The sequence below is a fragment of the Manis javanica genome, chromosome 4 (assembly GCF_040802235.1).
Source record: "Manis javanica isolate MJ-LG chromosome 4, MJ_LKY, whole genome shotgun sequence".
In the NCBI taxonomy this organism is placed as follows: domain Eukaryota; kingdom Metazoa; phylum Chordata; class Mammalia; order Pholidota; family Manidae; genus Manis; species Manis javanica.
The window spans coordinates 36,653,050-36,676,561 of NC_133159.1; the positions used below are offsets into that span (position 1 = coordinate 36,653,050).

General features: G+C 42.7%; 1 protein-coding gene and 1 long non-coding RNA gene across 2 annotated transcripts in view; one reads left to right on the forward strand and one right to left on the reverse strand.

Moving 5' to 3' along the window:
* LOC118973049 (uncharacterized) overlaps window positions 1–12,723 on the reverse strand; it is a 35,691-nt gene extending 22,968 nt beyond the window's left edge. The window contains exon 1 of the long non-coding RNA XR_005062259.2: window positions 7,863–12,723. This is a non-coding gene — a long non-coding RNA (uncharacterized lncRNA). The remainder of the gene's footprint in view (window positions 1–7,862) is intronic.
* NSUN4 (NOP2/Sun RNA methyltransferase 4) overlaps window positions 1–21,843 on the forward strand; it is a 61,756-nt gene extending 39,913 nt beyond the window's left edge. The window contains exons 5-6 of the mRNA XM_037021949.2: window positions 15,593–15,717; window positions 16,301–21,843. Of these exons, the coding sequence (XP_036877844.2) occupies window positions 15,593–15,717; window positions 16,301–16,577 (402 nt within the window). The 3' untranslated portion in view covers window positions 16,578–21,843. The remainder of the gene's footprint in view (window positions 1–15,592; window positions 15,718–16,300) is intronic.
* The last annotated feature ends 1,669 nt before the right edge of the window (window positions 21,844–23,512 follow it).

Here is a 23,512-nt window from a genome sequence, read left to right on the forward strand (position 1 = left end):
CATATACACAATGGAATACTACTCAGCCATAAGAAGTGGAAAAATCCAACCATTTGCAGCAACATGGATGGAGCTGGAGAGTATTATGCTCAGTGAAATAAGCCAAGCGGAGAAAGAGAAATACCAAATGGTTTCACTCATCTGAGGAGTATAGGAACAAAGGAAAAACTGAAGGAACAAAACAGCAGCAGAATTACAGAACCCAAAAATGGACTAACAGGTACCAAAGGGAAAGGAACTGGGGAGGATGGGTGGGCAGGGAGGGATAAGGGGGGGGAAGAAGAAGGGGGGTATTAAGATTAGCATGCATGGGGGGTAGGGAGAAAGGGGAGGGTGGGCTGCACAACACAGAGAGGACAAGTAGTGACTCTACAACATTTTGCTAAGCTGATGGACAGTAACCGTAATGTGGTTGTTAGGGGGGACCTGATATAGGGGAGAGCATAGTAAACATAGTATTCTTCATGTAAGTGTAGATTAAAAATTTAAAAAAAAATAAAATAAAGAAAGAAGGAAAAGGGGGATTACTCCTTGACAGGATAAAACTATTGGTAAATCAAAGATCAACGCATGCTTTAAATATCCTTAATGTTGATCACTTAAAGGGTGTCAGATGATCAGCTATGGAGGTACTCTTTTCTGATAATATTCCTTTCTCTTAATTAAAAAAAAAAAAAAAGCAGTTACTGTGTGCTGACCTCCAATGAGTTCTGCACAGTGGTATAAAGGGCATGTCAAAGTGTGGGCAAAGGGTCTGTTTGTTTCTACGCAGAAGATCAAGGCCTAGCTTGGATACCCAGAAAATGAACTAAGATACGATATGAGGAGGAACTTCCGGCATCAGCACTCTCTGGAGGACTTGTGCCGGGGGATGATCATCAAAAGCCTCCACAGGGATCCGGACGATGCTGCGGTTGTGGTTGCGTCCACCCCACTGTTTCCTGGACTTGCCATAACAATGAGGAGGGAGATGTCTAGGCTGGCATGTGCATACAGTGAGACAACGAATTTGACCGGATCTGTACTGTTGGAACTCAACCAGGAGTTGGGAGGGGTGCAAGGTGTAGCACTCCAAAACCTCATGACTATAGACTATCTATGGTTAAAAGAACATATGGGATGTGAACAGATCCCAGAAATGGGCTGCTTTAATTTGTCTGATGGTTCAAGTACAGTTGGACAATATCGATCATATCATAGATAAATTTTCACAAATGCCTAGGGTGCCTAAATGGTTTTCTTGGCTTCACTGGAGATGGATGGTAATTATAGATTTGCTTTGTTTATGTCACCGTATTCCTATTATGTTAATATGTGTGTTGAAATTAGTAGTTTAAAACCTATACATACTTAAGGTACTATACAAAAAGATATGTCAGAGAAATAATCAATCCTCCCATGTTTCCTTCATATGCTACATCTGTAGCTTTTCTTCTTCCTTCCTAATTACAACGCTTAAATAGAATTCGTGCCTCATATCGAATTTACCGAGTATCATAATTCCTCCAGGTGGTAAAGATACCTCGAGACAAGTGCTGGGCATAGAAGCCACAGGGCATAAATCTGCAAAGAAGTAAAAAGCTAACCTTTGCAAACAATATGGCTTCTCTCTCACTTACCAACTTTACATTTCCCTGTATGGCCCCGGAAGATGACTGGTTAGCCAGAGACGGGTAAGATTCCTCAAGGGAGGAACAACCTAAGACAGGCACAGTCGCAGGGGGGCCGTCAGGTGAGAATTTGGGGATCAACAGAGGTGAGGCTCAGAACCTCACCCCCCCTGCTTTGAGAGAAATCTTCTGCATCCATGGATGTCTTGCTGCCCTTGTCTAGCCTGGATTAATACTTAGTCCATAGGCACACACCTGATCATCTGATCATCTACATTTGCCTTCTTACAGCACTAAACTATGTTTTCTACCTTTATCTTGCATCTATCTACCACTTCAGCATTTTATTAAAAATAAAAATAATAATGATAATAGGAGAAATGTGGGATCAACATATAAATCAAGTACAAAAATCAAACGAATATTCATATTTGACCTGATTGTTTATAGGTCATATTGCATGATCAAAACCGAAAGTTTCTGTGATGAATGCCCTTGTACTGTTCACCATGTAAGAATTTATTCACTATGTAAGAATTCGTTCACCATGTAAGAACTTGTTCGTTATGCTTCAGAAGATTGGAGACTGACGAGAATTAGGCTTGAGATGGATTAATGATTGTACATTGAGCGTTGACCCCCCTATACTGAATTTTATTGTTGTTAACAACCATTTGATTAATAAATATGAGAGATGCCCTCTAAAAAAAAAAAAAAAAAGGGGAAAAATAAATAAATAAATGGCCCTCCCGTTTCTTTGTTCTCCAGTGTTGGCCTCACGCACTCACTCACCGGTCCTGCCTCCCTGTTTCCCTAGTATCCAGGACCCCACGCATGCACTGTGTCTGTGCTCTGGTCCGGATGGCTGGGGCTGGGTGCTTAGGAGTCCTGGGCTCCTTCTCCCTCCCTGCTGACTCCTCTCCTCCCGCCCTTAGTTGGGGAGAGGGGCGCTCAGGTCCCGCCGGGCCGGGGCTTGTATCTTACTGCCTTCGCCAGGCGCTGGGTTCTCGCAGGTGTGGATGTGGTCTGGATGTTGTCCTGTGTCCTCTGGTCTCTATTTTAGGAAGAGTTGTCTTTGTTATATTTTCATAGATATATGTGGTTTTGGGAGGAGATTTCTGCTGCTCTACTTATGCCGCCATCTTGGCTCAGCCAACCTAGTATTGCTTTTTTGAGGAGGGCCTCTAGTGCAGTTTTTCTTACGTGGGTGAGCTAATGGTATTTGCTGACTAGATGCCTTCCAGTTGCAGTTGGGACAAAGATGTGTCTGTCAGGCAGCATCCATCATTTTTTTTTTTTTTTTTTTTAGTTAGTGTGGCTCCTTCAGCCATGGCCCAGTCTTTCTCTTTTTCAGTGTACTTGGGTGGAGGAACCTCCACTGGGGACATTAGGACCATGGTGAGGGAAGGAGCTTTATCTGTTTTTATTGGCTGCTGTTTTAGCTGCCTTATCTGCCAGCTGGTTCCCCTGTGTTGTAGGGCTGTTTTCTTTTTGGTGTTCTTTGCAATGCGGAATTGCTACTTTTTCTGGGAGTCAGACAGCCTTGAGGAGTTTTAGTATTGTGCCAGCTGAGAGTTGGAGAGAAATCAGTGTCCCTGTGTGTTTAAGAGGGACACAATAATATGCGGGACCTTGACGTTTATTTTTTTGTCCCAGAGTAAGTTTATCTCCTTTTTAATGAATAGAACTGTGGCTGCCAGTGTCCTGAGGCAGGGTGGCTATCCTGCCTCAAATGGGATTTAGTTTTTTTTTTTTTTCTTCTGACAGATATACAACTGGCTGCTGCCAGGGCCTAACAGTTTATGTGAGAACTTCGAGAGCTACTTTTTTTTTATGTAGGAAGAGAGTGAAGGGCTTTTTTTTTGTATCTGGCAGGCCTAGGGCGGGTGCCTGTTCTGAAGCAGCCTTTATAGGAAGGTAGCTCTTGCTTCTTCTGTCTAGACAGGGGGTTCTCAGTATGGCCCCACCCCTAGGAGGCTGTAGAGGGGTTTTGCCATTGCCGAGAATCCGGGAATCCAGGTTTTGCAGAAACCGGTGGCCCCCAGGAACTCTCGTCTGGGGCTGAGGTAAGGAGATAATGACTTTTTCTTCTCTGGCCCTAGTGCCCTTTCTTCCTGGGTGAGGAGAAAGCCCAAGTACTGGACTTGCTGCTGGCAGATTTGTGCCTTTTTTTATCCTGAGTCTGACAGGATTTGCAGGAGGGCTTTTGTGCCTTTTGCACAATTTTCCTGGGTGTCACTGGCAAGGAGGAGGTCATCTACATACTGCAGGAGGGTGCAACACATGGCTTCCCTCGGAAAGCTGGCTTCAGTGCCTCTCCAAATAGAGTGGGTGAGTTCTTGAACTCTTGTGGAAGCCGCATCCATGTTGACTGCATCTGCCGCCGTGTATCCGGTTCACTCCATTCGAAGGCAAACAAGAGCTGGCTGTGGGAGGCCAGCTGGAGGCAGAAAAAGGCATCTTTTAAGTCTAGGCAAGTGAACCATTTGACAGACTTCGGGATCTGGCTGAGGAGGGTATATAGATTTGGGACCACAGGGTGTAAATGAACAGTCACTCTGTTAATGGCTTGCAGGTTTTGAACAGGCTGGTGTCTTCCTCCTGGCTTTTTGAATGGTAGAAGTGGGGTGTTCCAGGGCAACTGACACTTGGTTAGAATACCTGCCTCTTTGAGTCTGATCAGGTGTTCCTGGATGCCTGCTTTCACCTCTTGTGAGAGGAGGTACTGCTGCTGTCTTTGTGGCTGGGCCCCTGGAGTTAATTCTACAATGCAGGTACCGGAGTCCAGCTCCAGCGAGTCCAGGAGTCCCTGAAGGATGAATGGCGTCTGCAACTGAATGAATGAGTGAAGACACAGACACTAGAAAAGGCTGAGCCTGGCCTTTAATGAAAAGTTGCAGCTTGATTATATACTCTTTGATTACATAAAGTACAGATATTAATCATTTAATTGACACATAGCATGGTTACATGAGTTTGGAGAATGAGATTAAATCATCTGGCAGGTCTTAGCAGTTAACTTGTTTCTAAGTAAGCTTTGTACTTAGTTATTGCGGCCAGAAAATCTTCAAAGGTTAGGTAGGTGCCAGACTCTTGGTTTCTTTACAGATGACTATCTAAAGTTCACTATTTTATTATTTTTATGTAGGGCCCTCATTCTTTCATAGTTATACTCCCATTCTTCATCTCCGGTAGGAAAGAAAGAGACTCTCTCTAAAAGGACACGATGACCTCTTGGCAGGCAGGAACAAATTTTATGAACTGTGCCTTGGACCCATTTTCAGTAAGACTTACAATGGAGATTTTTCTGATCTGGAGTTAGGTAATGCCCTGTTCTCATTTGTTTTAGAATTTTCCAGGTTGTTCTTTGGCAGGCTAGCCAAAGAGTATCATTTGTTCTCTGTACCCACCTGTTGCCATTAATAATTGAATATGTCATTTGGAAGCCACGTAGGGGTGGGGGAAGGAACCTCGACCCAGGTAAATTTTCCATATCTTTTTTCCCATAAACTTGGGTCCAGTACTCATGGGGTCTCACTTTCCCATCATCGGGGGTAGTCACAGGGCAGTAGTGGTTTTTTCCAATTTCCTTTAAGGCCAGTACCTAAAATTTTCAGGGAGAATTGGATATGGCCTCTTCCCTGAAGGGGCAGCTTGAATTGAAACCAAAATAAGCAAATTTATTAGGAGAGATATTTTGAGGAGGATATCGGGGTTGCTCCTCTGGGAAGGCCACTGTGCAGTCCTTTCCATCCAACTGCCCGGACTGTGTCATCAGGCTGGTGGTTCGGACCAGCTCCCAACAGACAGGGGCTCGGTTATGAGCAAGTCCAGGTGGGTTGCTTCAGCCATACTGAGGGGAAGTCAGCTCTGAATTCAGGTGGGCTACTTGAGAGGGTCTGGGCACAGAATAACCTCCACTCCTCTTCCCTGGGTGTGGTTATTGCCACTACAAGGGACCCTGGCTCTTCTTGGCCTGGGTTTAGTTTGAGGCTGGTGTGTCCAGTTGGTTCAAAAGTTATTTGGGCTCCGAGCTTTGAGAGTATATCTTGGCTGAAGAGGGGAATGGGGCACTCAGGCAGGTAGAGAAACTTATGTTGGGCTTGGCAGAAGTGTTGCTGGACTGCTTATGTCCCAGTAGCTCTGAGAATAGTTGCAGTCTTTTTACTGAAGGGACTTACAGGGAGGGTGGCCACAGAGTATTCTGTCCCTGTGTCAGCCATAAAAGTCTTTTTTTGTTCCCCCACTTTCATTTTGACCGTGGGCTCATGGTGGTCAAGCATGAGAGAGCCTGGTCTTTGTCGATCTGAGTCTGTTGCTGCCAGACTAATGAGCCTTTCCCTGTGTTGCTTCTCCAGGCAGTGACCGGGCTTTGGGGCTTTGCCTCAGTTGGGGCATTTGTTCTTCCAATGCCTCTTCTCTTCACAGTAAGCACACTGGTCCCTGGCCTGGGGCGTCCTAGGCTTTCTCCCTCCTGGTGGCCGGCTTTTCTCTGCCTTTTGGTCATCTCTCTTTTAGGGTAGCTGCCAGGAAGCTGACCTTTTTTTTTTTTTTTTCATTTTTCTTTCAGCTTCTCTGTTATCCTGAACTTCTCTGTTTAGATATACTTTGTTGACAATTTTAATCAGTTGCATGATATTTATCCTGGCAAAGCCTTCAAGGTTTTGGAGCTTTTGTCTGATGTCTGGGGCAGCTTGAGCTATGAATGAGGTATTGACCATTTGTTGACTCCCTGGTGACTCAGGATTGAAGGGGGTGTAGATGCCATTAGCTTCATACAGTCTTTCATAATAATCCTCAGGAGACTCTCCTGGTTGTTGAGTGACTGAAGATACTTTGGTCATGTTCATAGGCTTTTTGGACCTGGCTTTGATCCCCTGGAGGAGGGCATCCTGATATCGGCAGATCTGGTGCTGTCCCTCAGGGGTGGTAAAGTCCCACTCGGACGTTCCTCAGGGACAGCGATTTCAGCCTATGTACCCCACTCAAGGACCCCAGCTGCCTCCTCTCTTCCATTGTGAACAGGGTGTAGAGAAGCTGTTGGCAGTTTTTCCAGGTCAGCCAGTGAGTTTGAAGAGGAATTTCATGAGATCATCTAGGGCTTGTGGCTTTTCTAACAGGGTGTTGTGTTTTTAATTGAGGAGGTTAGTTATGGAGAAGGGTTGATAGTAAAACATGGACCGGACCCGCTGGATGGTCTCATCTTTATTACACCTTTCAGGCTCCCATGTCTCTTGCACTGGCATCTGAAGGGTGCCTGCTTCCGGCCAAGGGCACAGTCTGGCTGCTGGTCCAGGGGAGAGTGGGTCCATTGGTTCTGGAGTTGGCGGGGAGGCTGATGGTGGCAGGGTGTCTGTCTGGGACTGGGGGGCTTGCTGCTGCTGACCTTGGGGGCGCATAAGGTAGAGGCAATATTCACTCTTCCTTTGGGTCACCAGCAAGAATTTGTGGAGGCTCAGGCTTCTGTTGATTCTTTGCAGGCTTCTTTGTTGAGGGGACTAAGACCCTACCCTGTCCCTGCCTGTTGCAAGTGAATCACACCCAAGGGGGAAGAGTCTGGGCAACTTGTAACCAGGAGTTGAAGTATGGGAACTGATTAGGATGACCTGGATCTCTAGGGATGACCCACCAGACGCAGCAGATTGTTGGGACATCTAGGGTTCCTTCTGGAGGCCACACTACACTAAAGGTGGGCAATACAGATTCACACAGGGTTTTTAACCTGCCAGGAGTTAATTTTACTCTGTAGTTTTCTGAAAATCCCTTCTTGAAAATCTTGATCATAGTGTCAAGGATTGTGGGTTTACTGTGCCCTGACCCCATGACATGTCCATGTATGGTGCCGCAACAATGGATGAGGGAGGGGTGCCTCCTCTAAAGAGAAGACCAGTCAGATGCTGTCTGTTCGCGCTCCTCTCGGAGACTTTGGTTAGCCTTGACTAAGATGCACCTGTATAAGTTCCAGGCCAGGTCAGCCAAAGCAGAATCACCATTATGTTGTAGGGCCGACCATTCGCGGATGAGGGCCCACTCAGATTCCGTAGCACAGGCCATGGAATCACAGATTCAGTGCAGACAAAATGACTTCAGCCCCCCTGCACACTCACTCACACACACTCAGACCAGTGTTTAAACATTCCCCCCCTGGGAAAGTCTACCTGTGAGACTTCTAAGAAGTCTCCAGGAGGTGATTGGGCTGCCCTTCAACCCCAACAGGTGGGACTGACTGGGTCAGGGGCCCCCGAGCCTTACCGGATTCGACGTTGAAACCAGGTCCTCACTTGCCAAGCCTCCTTGAGTCTGGCGGGAACAGCGGAGCAGGGCTTGCCCAGGGCCACTGGGTGGGAGACTGCCGAGAGATCAGGCAGAGCACGCCTTCTCCATTAAGATCTCCTGTTCCATCACCGCCCCGCCATTGCCCCAAACCAGTGGCAACAATGGGTCAGAACCGTCAGGGAACCAAATGTTATGGAAAATACTGGAAAACCTGGACTGGATCACTGACGGAAGAATCAAGCGGCACTCAGAGGTCTTAGAGTGTTGAGGTTTTATTTCACACTGGCGGGCTCAGAGGGGAGTAATTTCCCAAGGTCTGAGCCCTGAGCACAAGCAAGGGGAGCAATTTATATTATTTTGATATGTGACATTTCGGCATGCGCAGGGCACAAGAGGAGCCTGGAGGAGGGAGCTGGGGGTGCTTTGCCAACTGGAGGAAAAAGCAGTTTGCTGACCTTGATGGCTGTGTTGAATATTTTCCTTATCAGTTGAACTAATTTACATTTCCACCAACAGTGTAGGAGGGTTCCCTTTTCTCCACATCCTCACCAACATTTGCTGTACCTTGTCTTTTAGATGTTGGCCATCCTAACTGGTGTGAGGTAATATCTCATTGTGGTTTTAATTGGCATTTTCCTGATAATTAGCAATGTGGAGCATCTTTTCATGTGCCTGTTGGTCATCTGAATTTCTTCTTTGGAGAAGTGTCTGTTCAGATCCTCCACCCATTTTTTTTACTCAGGTATTTGCTTTTTGGGTGTTAAGGTGTGTGAGCTCTTAATATATTTTGGATGTTAACCCATTCTCAGATATGTCATTTATGAATAGATTCTCCCATACTGCAGGAAGCCTTTTTGTTCTAATGATGGTGTCCTTTGCTGTACAGAAGCTTTTTAGTTTGATGTAGTCCCATTTGTTCATTTTTGCTTTTGTTTCCCTTGCCCAAGGAGATGTTTTCAGGAAAAAATTGTTCATGCTTATATTCAAGAGATTTTTGCCTGTCTTTTCTTCTAAAAGTTTTACAGTTTCATGAGTTACATTCAGGTCTTTGATCCCTTTTGAGTTTACTTTTGTGTACAGAGTTAGACAATATCCAGTTTCATTCTCTTACATGTAGCTGTCCAGTTTTCCCAACACCAGTTGTTGAAGAGGCTGCCTTTTCCCCATTGTATGTTCATGTCTTCTTTATCATATATTAATTGACCATATATGTGTGGGTTAATAGCTGGGGTCTCTATTCTAGTCCATTGATCTATGGGTCTGTTCTTGTGCCAGTACCAAATTGTTTTGATTACTGTGGCTTTGTAGTAGAGCTTGAAGTTAGGGAGCATAATCTCCTCAGCTTTGTTCTTCTTTTTCAGGATTGCTTTGGCTATTCAGGTTTTTTGTGGTTCCATATGAATTTTAGAACTATTTGTTCTAGTTCATTGAAGAATGATGTTGGTATTTTGTTGGGGATTACATTGAATCTGTAAATTTCTTTGGACAGGATGGCCATTTTGACTATATTAATTCTTCCTATTCATGAGCACAGGATATATTTCCATTTATTGGTGTCTTCTTTAATTTCTCTCATGGTGTCTTACAGGTTTTGGAGTACAGGTGTTTCACTTCCTTGGTTAGGTTTATTCCTAGGTATTTTATTCTTTTTGATGCAATCGTAAATGGAGTTGTTTTCATAATTTCCCTTTCTGCTAGTTCATTGTTAGTATATAGAATGCAACAGATTTCTGTGTATTACTTTTGTATCCTACAACTTTGCTAAATTCAGTTACTAGTTCTAATAATTTTTTGGTGGAATCTTTAGGGTTTTCTATGTATAATATCATGTCATCTGCAAACAGTGACAGTTTAATTTCTTCCTTACCAATTTATGAATAGATTTTCCCATACTGTAGTTCATTGTTAGTATATAGGAATACAAGAGATTTCTGTGCAATTTGAATGCCTTTTATCTCTTTGTGTTGTCTGATTGCTGTGGCTAGGACCTATAGTACTATGTTGAATAAAAGTGGGGAGAGTGGTCATCCTTGTCTTGTTCTCGATCTTATAGGAAAACGCTTTGCTATTAAGTGTGATGTTGGCTGTGGGTTTGTCATATATGGACTTTATTGTATTGAGGTACATACCCTCGATACCCATTTTGTTGCAAGTTTTTATCATGAGTGTATGTTGAATTTTGTCAGATGCTTTTTCAACATTTATTGAGATGACCATATAATTTTTTATCCTTTTTGTTAATGAGATGTATGATATTGATTGATTTATGAATACTGTACTATTCTTGTATCCCTGGAATAAATCCCACTTAGTCACGATGGATGATCTTTTTGATATATTTTTGAATTCAGTTTTCTGATATTTTGTTGAGGATTTTTGCATCTATGTTCATCAGATCTATTGGTCTATAATTTTCTTTTTTGTGGTGTCTTTGTCTGGTTTTGGTATTAGAGTGATTGCTGGCCTCATAGAATGACTTTGGAAGTACCCCTCTTATATTTTTGGAATACATTAGGAAGGGTCGGTATTACCTCTTCTTTAAATGTTTGGTAGAATTTATCTATGAAGCCATCTAGACCTAGAGTTTTGTTTTTAGATAGATTTTGATTACCAATTCGATTTCATTGCTGGTAATTGGTCTCTTCTGTTTTTCTGTTTCTTCCTGGGTCAGTCTTGGAAGGTTGTGTTTTTCTAGAAAGTTGCCCATTTCTTCTAGGTTGTCCAATTTATTGGCATATAATTTTTCATAGTATTTTCTAATAATTCTTTGTATTTCTGTGGTGTCTGTTGTGATTATTTCCCTTCGTTTCTGATTTTATTTTGGTGTGTATGCCTTTTTCTTCTTTCTTGAGTAGTCTGGCTAGGATTTTATCTATTTTGTTTATTTTCTCAAAGAACCAACTGCTAGTTTCATTGATTTTTCTATTGTTTTATTCTTCTCAATTTTATTTATTTCTGCTCTGCTCTTTATTATGTCCCTCCTTGTACCAACTTTGGGCTTTACTTGTTCTTTTTTAGTTTCTTTAATTGTGATTTTAGACTATTTGCGATTGTTCTTGTTTTTTGAGGTAAGCAATATACTGTTTACTTTCCTCTTAGAAGTGCCTTCACTGCATCCCACAGGTTTTGGGCTGTTGTGTTATTGTTTTCATTTGTGTCCATGTGTTGCTTTCCATGTGTTGCTTTAATTTTTATTGCTTTAATTCTGTTTTAATTTGATCCTTGATTCACTGATTATTTAGCATGTTGTTTAGCCTCCATGTATTTGTAGGCTTTTTTGTTTTCTTTGTGTGATTTATTTCTAGTTTCATACTATTGTTGTGTGAGAGGCTGCTTGATACAATTTCAATGTTTTTGAATTTATTGAGGCCCTTTTTGTGGCCTAGTAGGTGATCTATTCTGGAAAACATTCCATGTACACTTGAGAAGAATGTGTATCCTGCTGCTTTTGGGTGGAATGCTCTGTAGATAACTGTTAAGTCCATCTGATCTCATGTATTGTTCAGTGCCTCTGTTTCCTTACTTATTTTCTGCCTTGTTGATCTATTGATTTAAGTAGTGTGATAAAATCTCCTAAAATGAATGTGTTGTAGTCTGTATCTCCCTTCAATTCTGTTAGTATTTGTTTGACATATTTAGGTGCTCCTATGTTGGGTGCATAGGTATTTATAATGGTTATATCTTTTTGTTTGACTGACCCCTTTATCATTATGTAATGTCCTTCTTTGTCTCTTGTTGTTCTTTGTTTTGAAATCTATTTTGTCTGATAAAAGTACTGCTATTCCTGCTTTTTTTCCATATTTGCATGAAATGTCTTTTTCCATACCTTCACTTTTAGTCTGTATGTCTTTGGGTCTGAAATGAGTCTCCTGTAAGCATCATATAGATGGGTCTTGTTTCTTTATCCGTTCTGCCACTCTGTGTCTTTCGATTGGTACATTCAGTCCATTTACACTTAAGGTGATTATTGATAGATATGTACTTATTGTCATTTTATTAATTATTTTCTGGTTGTTTTTATATAGCTCCTCTGTGTTCCTTTTTTCTTCTGTTATATTCTTGTTATTTGATGAATTTCTTCAGTGTAGAGATTGGATTTTTCTTTCTTTTTTTTAAGATCTATTGTTGGCTTTAATTTTGTGGTTACCAAAGGTTGAAGAATAGCTTCCTTACTATATAACAGTATTTTAAATAGCTGATTACTCTACTTCAAACACAATCTAAAGGTACTTTTTTTCTTTCTTATTCTTCTTCCTCCTCCACACTTTATGTATTAGATGTCATAATCTGCACTTTTTGTGTATCCCTTTTCTGATTTTGTGAGTAGTTGATTTTGCTTCTTTTGTTTTAATTTCATACTTACTGGTAATTAATTGGTCTACTACCTTTATTGTGGGTTTATTTTCATTGGTGAGAGCTATTTAGCTTTTGGAACCTTTACTTCTACAGCAGTCCAGTCCCTTTAACATATCCTGTAGGGATGGATTATTGGTAGTGAATTCCTTCAGTGTTTGTTTATCTGAAAATTGTTTAATCCCTGCTTCAAATTTCAATGATAATCTTTCTAGATAGAGGATTCTTGGTTAGACGTCCTTTTTGATTACATTAGATATATCATGGCACTGTCTTCTGGCCTGTAAATATTCTACTGAGAAGTCTGCTAATAGCCTGATGGGATCTCCTTTATAAGCAACTTTTTTCTGTCTCTGGCTGCTTTCAACACTCTCTCCTTTTCCTTGATCTTTGCCGTTTTAATTATTATATGTCTTGGTGTTGTCTTCCTAGGATTCCTTTTGTTAGGGGCTCCCTGTGCTTCCATGACGTGAGTGTCTGTTTCCTTCCCCAGATTGGGTAAGTTTTCAACAATTATTTCCTCAAAGAGACTTTCTATCCCTTTGTCTCTCTCGTCTCCTTCTGGTACCCCTATTATACAAAGATTGTTCTGTTTGGATTGGTCACACAGCTCTCTTATTATTCTTTCATTCCTAGAGATCCTTTTTTCTGTTTTTCAGCTTCATTGTTTTCCTGTTCCCTAATTTCCATTTCATTCACAGCTGCTTCAACCTGTAATAATATACTCTTAAATCCCTCCATTGTATGTTTCATTTCATATACTGTATTCTTCAGCTCTGAGTGGGTTCCTTTACAGGTCTTCTATCTCTATTGAAGTCCTCCCTGAGATCTTGGATATTTTTCTGTAAATCCATGAGCATGTTTGTGACTTTTGCTTGAAATCTTTTTAAGAAGATTGGTGATTTCTGTTTCATTTAGCCATCTTCCTGGTGTCATGTTGCAGTTTTGTTTGGAATATATTCCTCTGCCTCCTCATTTTGTCATGGTTTCTGTGTGCTTTCCTTTGTATTAGATGACTCTGCTACTTTCTGACCTATGGAGTAATGTCTTTGTGATAGAGGCATTCTCTAGTGCCCAGAAGCTCAAGACTCTTTACTTTCCAGTGCAGGAACCCCAGCTATTGGCATGCAGTGGGTAGGGCTGTCTTTCGGTCTGACTTGTTGTGGTCTGAATCTAGGTGGGCAGTTTACTTCAGCCGCACCTTTGTGATCAGTGCAGAAGTCTCTGTTGGAGTTGCTGTGGGTGGGACCACCCTCTGTCTGGCCTGCAGCAGTGGTGGGGCTTCAGGGTTAATGGGGTGAGCAGGCTGATGCGGTTGGACACCCGCAAGGAGGAAAGAGCTCTAGAGACTGGCTCCTGCAGGCACCTCCCTCACTGGGCTGCAATGGAGTCAAGAAAGCTAGGAGTGTCTCCCTCTTCCTACCAGGCAGCAAGTGGGTTGTCTGCTAGCAGTGCATACAGGGAGGAGCCTCAGGGCTGTGTTGCCAGCAGCTGGGATGAAGTGTCTGGAGCTCCCAAGAGTTCCTGAACTGTTGGGCAGAGGGTGGGCTGGGTAGGTATTGTCCATCTGCCCTTTCTCCTGAGAAGAGAGCTCCCTCCAACACTCACCCCTCTGGCACCCCTCCCACTGCTGGGAAGTTTTTCAAACTGCCCACTTTGCTTTTGTCTCAGGGGGACCAGTGGAGCATGCCTGGTCTCCACAAGTGGCTGTTTTCTCAGGCTCCCTGAGTGTTCCACCTGTCCTTGGTGTCCAGCCTCGCTAATCACCAGAACACCATGTAATGTGGGCTCGTGCTCCCAGAGCAGATCTCCAGGGCTAGGTACTCAGCAATTGTGGGCTCCTACTCCCTTCCCACTCTGTTCCTCTCTCTCCTGCTTGAGGGCTTGGGTCCTGCTAGATCTGGCTTTGCCACTTTACCCTTTTCTGTGAGGTCTTTTCTTCTTCCCCAGATGTAGGTAGTCTGTTTTACAGTCTTCAGGTTATTTTCAGGTTTAGTTGTATTTGCTATATTTTCATGTTTTATGTGTTTTGGTGAGGAAGTCTCAGCCTTGCCTTCCTACTCTACCATCTTTTTCTCCCAGAATTCTTTCTTTCTTTTTTTTTTTTTTTTTGCCCAGAGTTAAAACCAAAACAGAAAAGTTCTCTTGTCATTTTCTATTGTGGGCTGGGGTTTTTATTTTTCCTGGTTCACTCTTTGATCAAGTGTGAAGCCCTTTGAGGATTTTGACTTTGGTATGGATTTTCATTCCATTTCCCTACCTCAAGTGGGCCCAATGCTCTGTTTTCCATCCTTGAAGGCTTTGAGTTACTAGGGTCTGGTGAAAAATAGAAGTTGTGGCTTTAGTGTTGGCTGCCTCCCTGGATTTGTGCTCCTACTTATTCCTTAGCTGCTTAGGATTTCTCTAATCTTCTTTGAGCTATGCATTTAAAAGTATTTCTAAAGTATATTCTATCCAGCCTTTTTAGGTGTTTTGTATAACAAGGGTTTTCAGGATATATAGTTTACTACATTGCTGGAAACAGAAGGTATTAATTTCTTCTATGATGTGGTTTCTTAAACCAGTGGCCCTTCTCTGGGCATTCTATTTAGTTAATGTCTCTTTTTACTATGAAAGTCAGCCCCATCACAGTTCTTAAGATATGGCCTGACTAGAATACAAGGGAATCATTATTTATCTTACTCTATATGCACTGTGTCAATTCATGCAGCCAAGGAATACATCAGATTATTGAACACTGAGTCATTATTAATTTACTTGGAGTGTCTGCTTAACTAAAAATTCACAGATCTTTTCCATAGGTGATTTTAGTTTTTGAAACATAAATGTAGGACTGCTTTTTCATCTAATTTTTTTGTCTCTAGTGCCTAGCACAGAGTAAGAATTTAGTAAATGAATGATTTTACATTTCTCACTTTGAAACTTTTCCATATTGGATATGAGGTGGTTTCAGCATAAGATAATTTTAAATCCTGATCCTGTTATACAGTTGTCAGCTACCCTCTGGGCATTGTGTTATTTGTAAATTAGAAGTTTTCATTTAAATAGCTAAGAACAGAGCTTTGCAGCACTAAAGACTTCTTTTTAGATTGATATAAAATATTAATTATAGTTTCTTGTATGTTGCTTACTCATAGCCATGAGTATATGTAAATACACTCTTTTCTGACTCCTTATTTCATAATTGTCTTGCAGGTTAAAGTGAGAGGCTTTATTAGGCACTCTGCAACAGACAAATGGGCAGAGGGAGCACTTTGCACAACCTCCCAGGCCAGGTGCTTAGAACAGCCCTGGCCTAAGAAAGAGGAGCCTGTCAGTTGCTCTAATACTTTACCCTTTAATACTCTGGGCAGGTGCTGGTGGATGTGCCCTGCACCACAGACCGCCACTCCCTTCGTGAGGATGACAACAACATCTTTCAGCGGTCAAGGAAGAAGGAGCGGCAAATGTTGCCCATGCTGCAGGTGCAGCTTCTTGCGTGAGTAATAGATTTACAAAAACTCAGGACTTTGTGTCAAAGTGCTCCAGGGTCTGGTCATCTGCAGGACTCTGGGACTAGGGGCCTGGAACCTCTTGCCAATAGAAGGGTCTTCTGGCTGGGGATCTGTCTGGAAGAGAGAGACATCATGGGATGGTCCTTCTCTGGAACATAAAATTCCTATGTGCAGGGTGGACTGCACAGGTTTACTTATGCTATCTTACCTCCATGCTAGTCCCAGCACCAGTGAGTAGCCCACCTTTGGAAATAGTTACTGAGATCATGGCTCTATAGCACTGGGTAAGGACTCAATCCATAGTCAGCATCATGGTTTGGTCCACAACTAGAGTCAGAGCTCAGGGGATCATTTCAAGAAGGCTTCGGGAGGAAAGCCTGTAAAGTAAGGTTGGGTTGCTTTCTGCTTTGAGAGTGACTTTTCAGGTGGTGTCATTATGGCAGGGATTTCAGAGGGTGTCTAACACAGCTACCCATCCCACAGTAGATTCCCCTACCCATGCTTCCAGCTTCTGTTGTCCTACCTCTGGGCAGCTCACTAGTCACTGGCTTCTCTTTCTGTTTTCAGGGCTGGACTCCTTGCCACCAAACCGGGTGGCCACGTTGTCTATTCCACCTGCTCACTCTCACACTTACAGAATGAGTATGTGGTACAAGGCACCATCGAGCTCCTGGCCAATCAATACAGCATCCAGGTTCAGGTGGAAGACCTGACTCACTTCCGAAAACTTTTCATGGATACATTCTCCTTCTTCCCATCCTGCCAGGTTGGGGAGCTGGTCATCCCAAACCTCATGGCCAATTTTGGGCCTATGTACTTTTGTAAAATGTGTAGGCTGACATAGCAACAGCCTGTTACTGAAGCCCTGGTGTAGGAGACACCAGAAACTGAGACCAGTGGCAAAGATGTTCTCTGAGTCCTATCTCCATTCTGCTCAAGTCTTCCTACAGACAATTTCCAGTTATAGGAAGTAGGAGTTTCTCTGTCCTGCTGTCCAATTGTGGAGCATCAGGAGGTTTCTTACTTATTATAGCCCCATCTCCAAGCCTGTGCTAAAAGTTCCCACCCCATTAGGGACTTAGGAATATGAGCCAGTGAGCAGGCCTACATTTTAAGCTGTAAACTTGGAAAGAAGCATTTAGCCAATAAAATTGTTGAAGCTCTGTAGAGCTAGGGCTTTTAGTTTTCATGTCAGTCCAAGTACTATTAGTTCCATTTGTACCAGCTGCTGCTACTGAGCACTAGTGCCAGGTGCCCAAAGCCCAGGACCTCAGCCTGGATATAAGCCTCTGGTTACCGAGCCCCTCTCATACGTGAGGTGAGTTCTGAATGATCCATCTTGAGCAGCCAGTGGACCCAAAAAAGTCTACCTGTTTTCTCTGTATAGCCCACAATCTAAAGGAACAGCAACTGAAATTGTTAAGCCAATGCATAATAATCAGCTTACTTACACTGAAAGAGCTCTCCAGAGCTGAATAATTCTAGCTGTTCCTGCTACCAACAGCACTGCTGCCAAATGTGGTGGGAAGCTGCTTCTGCCACAGGCTGTTTCTTCATTATTCATCTAGCAAGTGTTCCTTGAGCTCCTGACTGACGGGTAGTCAGGGAGCTGTGGAGATGTAGAAGTTGGGATTGTGGAAGATAAGGAGGACTCCTCATCCTTTGGAATGGCAGCTCTCCTCCTTTTGCTTTTGAGCACCTAGGAATTCCTAATATCTTGTTTTGTTATATTTTGTTTTTGGTTTTGTTCTCTTGTTCCTGGCCTGCAGCTGAGCTCTGGTGTCAGTTCTTTGGCCCACCCCCAAATCCCTCAGAGCTCTTCCCACCATTGTAGGACTTCACCTCACAGAGTGTGTGAAGTTGGGGGCAACATTGTTTACTGAATACTTGCTAGTAATGTTGTTTTATAACTTTTTTGCACAAAGAAGGCAATCTTTTAATGACAGGGATATAAAACTTTTTTTCTGAAAAACTTGTCCTTGTGCAGAAAACGGTATGTAATTTTAGATGCTTGAGTTCTGAGTTCTTCCCACTTTCCTTAGCCCTCCTCTACCTCTTTCTGTCACTCCCTTTGTTCTTTATGCTTTCCCTGTTAATCCTAGTTTGGGTATTAGAGGTGTCAGCTGAGAAGGATTTTAGATGAGTTTAAACCTTCTCCTTTCTTGTAATTGGCACTCTGAGGGCCTTGGAAGGCTTTCCAGACTCAAAATCCAGCGAAGCTAGGAAGGTAGGTTCCAGGGAGTAGGGCCCTGTTTAGCCTCTGTGTGTGGTCTGTGGTACCTGCCTGCTGTTTACTCTGCCCTCAGTATCTGCTGAGGCTGGGCAGCCTCAGGTGCCTGGGCTTCTGCCCTTGGCCTCCTGGGTATACAGGCTGGTTCTAATTAAATGCTAAGCAGTGATTATTCAAGAGGAGAGGATCTCCTGCCTGTGTGATCCCTCCCAGTCTTAATTAGGGACAGATGAAACCAGATAAGAAAAGCCGAGAACTACTTTGAAAAACAGTTTGTCTTCTATAATTGAACATTAACCTACCCTACAACCCAGTTATTCCAGTACTGGGAATAAGTCCAATAGACACTCATACATGTGTACCAGAAGACATGTACAAGAATGTTCATAGCAATCCTGTTCACGAAAGCAAACCCAAATGCCCATGAGCAAGAGAGTGGATAAATAAACTGGAACAGTCACACAATGGTATCCTATATAGCTATCAAAACAAATGAACTACAGTGACTCTTAACAAGATGGGTGAATCTTCACAATAAAATATTAAATGAAAAAGTTGAGTCCCAAAAGATTAAATGTAACATGATGCTCTTTTAAAGAAAAAACAAAAACAACTTTTTCTTTTTGGTTATTACTTACCAAATTTAAAATTTATCAATTTTTAACATGCTGTTTAAGGAATTTTGATAATTGTATATAATAGCATAGCCACCATCACCATCAAAATACAGAAAATAATTCTGTGGATAAAGTGAAGGTTCCTGTGGCCAGGATTCTCACCTGGCCCTGGTCGGCTAGCTCACTACACACGTGTGGACAGTACATCATTATTGACTATATAAAGAGCCTGCTCAGTGCTCTGGACGACATGGTGGCACAGCTGCAAGGCTGCAGGAGAGCAGAGCAGAGGCTGGAGTGATAGCAGCGCCAAGGACAGAGACTGAGATGGCTGTGCGGACAGAGAGGCCCAGAGGCAGAGACCGACTTGCTGCATGCAGGCTCGCTCTGAGTGGATGGGATTCTAGTGATTGATCTGCCACTGTGGAGATAAAGTTGGGTATAACCCTTTCACCCCAAGAATGTTCTACTGTCATTTCTTTGGTCACATTGAATCCATAGTGAACTTGCCTGGGGCTGAAACCCATTGGCAAGACAAATTCTATCTCCTAAATAGTTTCCTTGTGTTCCTTTGCACTCAATACCTTTCTCCTATCCCTGGCCCCAGGTAATTATCAACCTGCTTTCTGTCACTGTAGTTTTACCTATTGTAGAATTTTATATTATGGAAGGTAGAGTTGATTTACAGCTGGATTGCAAAAGCTCTATCTTTATTTGAATGTCTGGCTTTTCAGTCTTGGCCAAGGTAAGGGCATTGGTATTTCCAATGTGCAATTTAAAGTCTAAAGCTCCTCTGGTGACTCCCAGTATCACTTTCTTTACTGGTGGATTACAACTGGCCTAACTGGTTACATGCGCCTGGCTTGATTAAATGGCCAGAGAAGCATTAAAAACCCTGTTGGAAACTTCTAATCTGACCTCCCCCCACAGCAAAGATTCCTCACAAAGTTCATGGTGATTAGATGCAAAGATAGAACGCTTACTTCACATCCTGATAACACTTGGTATTGTTAAGTTTTATTCTAGTGGTGTGTCTTGGTGTCTCATTGTGGTTTTAATTTTCATTTCTGATGACTTGATGTTATGAAGTTACATACAACTAAGAATCCAAAAACATTTTTAAAGAACATATAAGCAGTAAAGCTACATGAAAAGGAAAGAATGGTTCTCACTGTGGATTTCAGAATAGTGGTTCCCACAGGCAAGGGGATAAGGTGGGGCTGGAGGAATGTATAATTAGGTCAGGTTCTAGCTTTCATATTTGGTGCTTATTACATTATCAAGACAACTAAATTAGTAAAAAGCTATGTACAAAAGTATGTTGTGCATGATAAAAGTGTGTTCTGAACAAGGATTATGTTTAATCCAGTTTTATGTACCTAATGTACAAAAAGGTGTGGGTAAGAACCTAGCCCAAGAGTGTAGTAGTGCCAAATATGGCTTGATAAGAGCTGTGGGAGGGGCCATATCTATAAACCTGGAAGCTTAGCTATGTTGTCTCAGTATTGCTTATGAGTTCCTTTTTCCTTGTGAAATATAAGAGCCCATCCTTGGCAGAGGACCAGGTGTTGGGTCAGCGATAGGTTACAGTAGAAAGAGCTTGGTCTGTGATTTTTACCTTTTGGGAGTCACATATCTGTTTGACAGACTGGTAAAAGCTTTGACCTCAGGAGAAAAACAACAACCCACCTTTGCCCTCTCTGTGTTGCTGTAGGATCAAGTCCAAACTCTGCCCTGGCCCCTGGTTTTTTATTCTGTTTCATCTCTGCCATCCCTACTGCTCCCTTCTCTCACAGTTTGTTTATCCAAGCATAACCTCCCCCTGTCCCCCTGCTCCATGTCTCTGTGACACATTGTCTTCTCTGTCTAAATGCCCTTTTCACTCTGTTGTTCTTGCTAGCCCAAATTTTCACCCCCTCCAGGAGCAGTAGGGGATGGTAGAGATGAAATATAATCAACAACCAGGGGCCAGGGCAGAGTTTTGGACTTGATCCTTCAGGCAACACAGAGAGGGCAAAGGGTTGTAAACAGGTGAATAACAATGTCAGATTGGGGTTTTTAACATGTGTCAGTAATTGCTGTGTAACAAACAGCCCATAACAAACCACCCCAAAACTTAGTGGCTTAAAGCAACCATTTTAGTTGCTCATGATTCTGGGCACCAGCAAGTTAGGCTGGACTTGACTGGGCTCACTCAAGCAGCCTGGGTCATGTGACCACTTATTTGAGGTAGAAGATCTAATATGGTATCTATCACATGTCCCCAGCAGGCTAGCCTAGGCGTCTTCACATGGCAGTAGAAGAGTTTCAAAGTGAGAGTGGAAGCTGAAAGGCCTCCAAGCTGCTCAGACCACATTTTGAGGTGACATACTAGGAGGTACACTGGGAACTTAGGTGTAGCATGAGGAGGGTGGCTGGAATGGAGAGGAAAGTGAAAATCTCATCCTAGGAGGAATTGGGGGAATGGGATTATTAAGCCAGGAGAGGAGAGGGGAAGATTTGAGGAACAGAGATGCTATCTCTTAATAGGACTGTTCTGAGGCAAGGGGGGCAGATGTGATTTTAATGTCCCCAGGGACATTCAAAGTTGTAATGAGCCAGATTGCAGATCAACATAATAAACCTTAAAACTGTTTAAACAGTTACCTTTCCTGTGGGGCCCTTGGCAGAGTTGCCTTCTCTACCTCCTCTGCAGTTAGGCATGGCCAGGTGATTTGCTCTATGAAATAGTAGTGGAAGTGGTGTTTTCTTCCACATTTCTGGATAGAAGCTTTGAGATGGAACATCAGATTTGTCATTCCCACCAGAGTGATCATGGAAATATTTGTTGAGATGGAACCTACATCAGCCTGAGTGCCCATGACTGTATTGAGCAGAGCCTGCTGTAGACGTGTGTCAGACATGGCAAGAGAGAGAAAAATAACTGTTGTATTAAAGCCACTGCGAGTTGTGTTGTTACTGAAGGATGACTTAGTCTATCTTAACTAATAAAGCAAGTGTAGACCAGCACCTCATTTTTAATGAAAAGGAATAAAGTAGAAAATACTAGATGCAAACCAGTCTACCATTAATGACAGACAGTAAATCAGTGATTATCTAGGCAGGGCTGGACCATGAGGAACCTTTGGGGATGAAAAATATCTTGATGGTGGTAGTGGTTTCACAGGTATATACATATGTAAAAAAAACTCATCAAACTGTATGCTTTAAATATATGTAGTTTATTGTACACCAGTTATATCTCAATAAAGCTGTAAAATACATATGTACAAAACAACACATTTTACAAGATCATACACAAACAAAAGGCATTAAACAAGTTGTAAAAGTTGCTTATGGGTGGTGGAAGAATAAGATTGAGGAGCAAGGATATAAAGGATAAAGAGATGAGAGGGGCTCAGATGGAACAATGATGATAATGTGCTGGGAGCTGAGGAGTATGAACTCAGCCCTCTGCACCTGAAGGAATGAATGAATGGATGGATGAACAAACCCTGAGTCAGTAAATGTGGGTGGCTGTGTGCATTTCCTTCTGAGTTGGGCCGGGCCAAGGGAATAGTGTGTTCAAAGGCACAGAATAACACTGGGGCCTATGATGTTTGTGAAGGGCTAAGAAGTTAATTAGGACCTTCCTTCACACCCTTGTTCATTCTGATAGTATCATTAGATACTGAATTTTAACCTTACCTGTTGTCATCCAGTTGTGGGCATCTGCTAGAACCATGGGCTGTGTCTTTCTTAGGTGCCCCTGTTTGTAGAGGAAGTTGTAAGCAGGTTGTTGCTAGCTAGGGCAAAGGTCAGAGCTTGGTAGCGGAATATGCAGCCTGCTGGCATAGTGACGTCAGAGCCACTGTGGACAACAAGCCCTGCACCTTCAGGTTTCAAAGGGACTCACCTTGGTAGAGCCAGGAATTACGTAAGTCCCAGCCCTAGAGAGCCAAGGGCAAAGGGCCTCTTGCGGTTGGATCAAAGTTCAATGGCAGCCAGCCCTGGAAAGACGAGAAGAACCAGATTCCCCTGAGGGGAATTCTGGGCTGGCAGATTTGTTTTAGACAAAGAAATTCAATCCATCTCTAATCACAATTTGAATGTCTCTCAAGGGAATACTGATTTGCTTTACAAAAGACACCTTTACTTTGCAGAAGGAATCCCCAGATGAATTCTTTAAATAACACAGATTTATGTTAGGATTTGATTTATACACAGCCTATGAAGAATATATTTCTCTGTGAAATATGAGTTAAGTGTGTAATAATGGCCTACCAGAGCTCAAGAAGGGAGACATGTGCTCTTCTGCATGTCTGGTTTTCAGAAACTGGCTGGCCACCCACTGGATGTTGTCTCCCACACCATCTTGGATAGAAGAATTTACGGCATACAAGCTGACTCAACACTCATACTGAGGTTACCAGATCTGAGTGAAAAATATATAGTTCTCACAATCAAAATAAAAATGTTTCCCTAATAAAATTGCTATTGCTGGCTCATTTTTAGTCACATTATTTTGTTTTATATAGCTTTTGCTATGGTCACACAGTGCTGTATGAAAGGGCAAGCTCCCAGATTCTATTTCAGCCAATTGGGACCTGGATCCTATTTCAGCCAATCGGGACCTGGATCCTATTTCACCCAATCAGAGCTTAGTCCCGCTCTCCCCTCCAATCAGCAAGAACACCCACTGTTGGATTCCCCTGAGGAAGGCGCCGCCCCAAATCACTCACCAAAGACGTTTCTTGATGCAACAAGCAAGAGGAATTTATTCAGAAGCCAACTAGCTGGGGTCCAAGTCAGCCCGACGCAGCGGGTCTCAACGAGGACCCCAAGCACTTCTAACTAAGGGGTTATATAGGATTTCCGAGGCATTCAGCCCTAAAGGATTACCATGGTTACAGATTAGATAACAATTCTACAAAGGCAGTAATTTTTCAAACC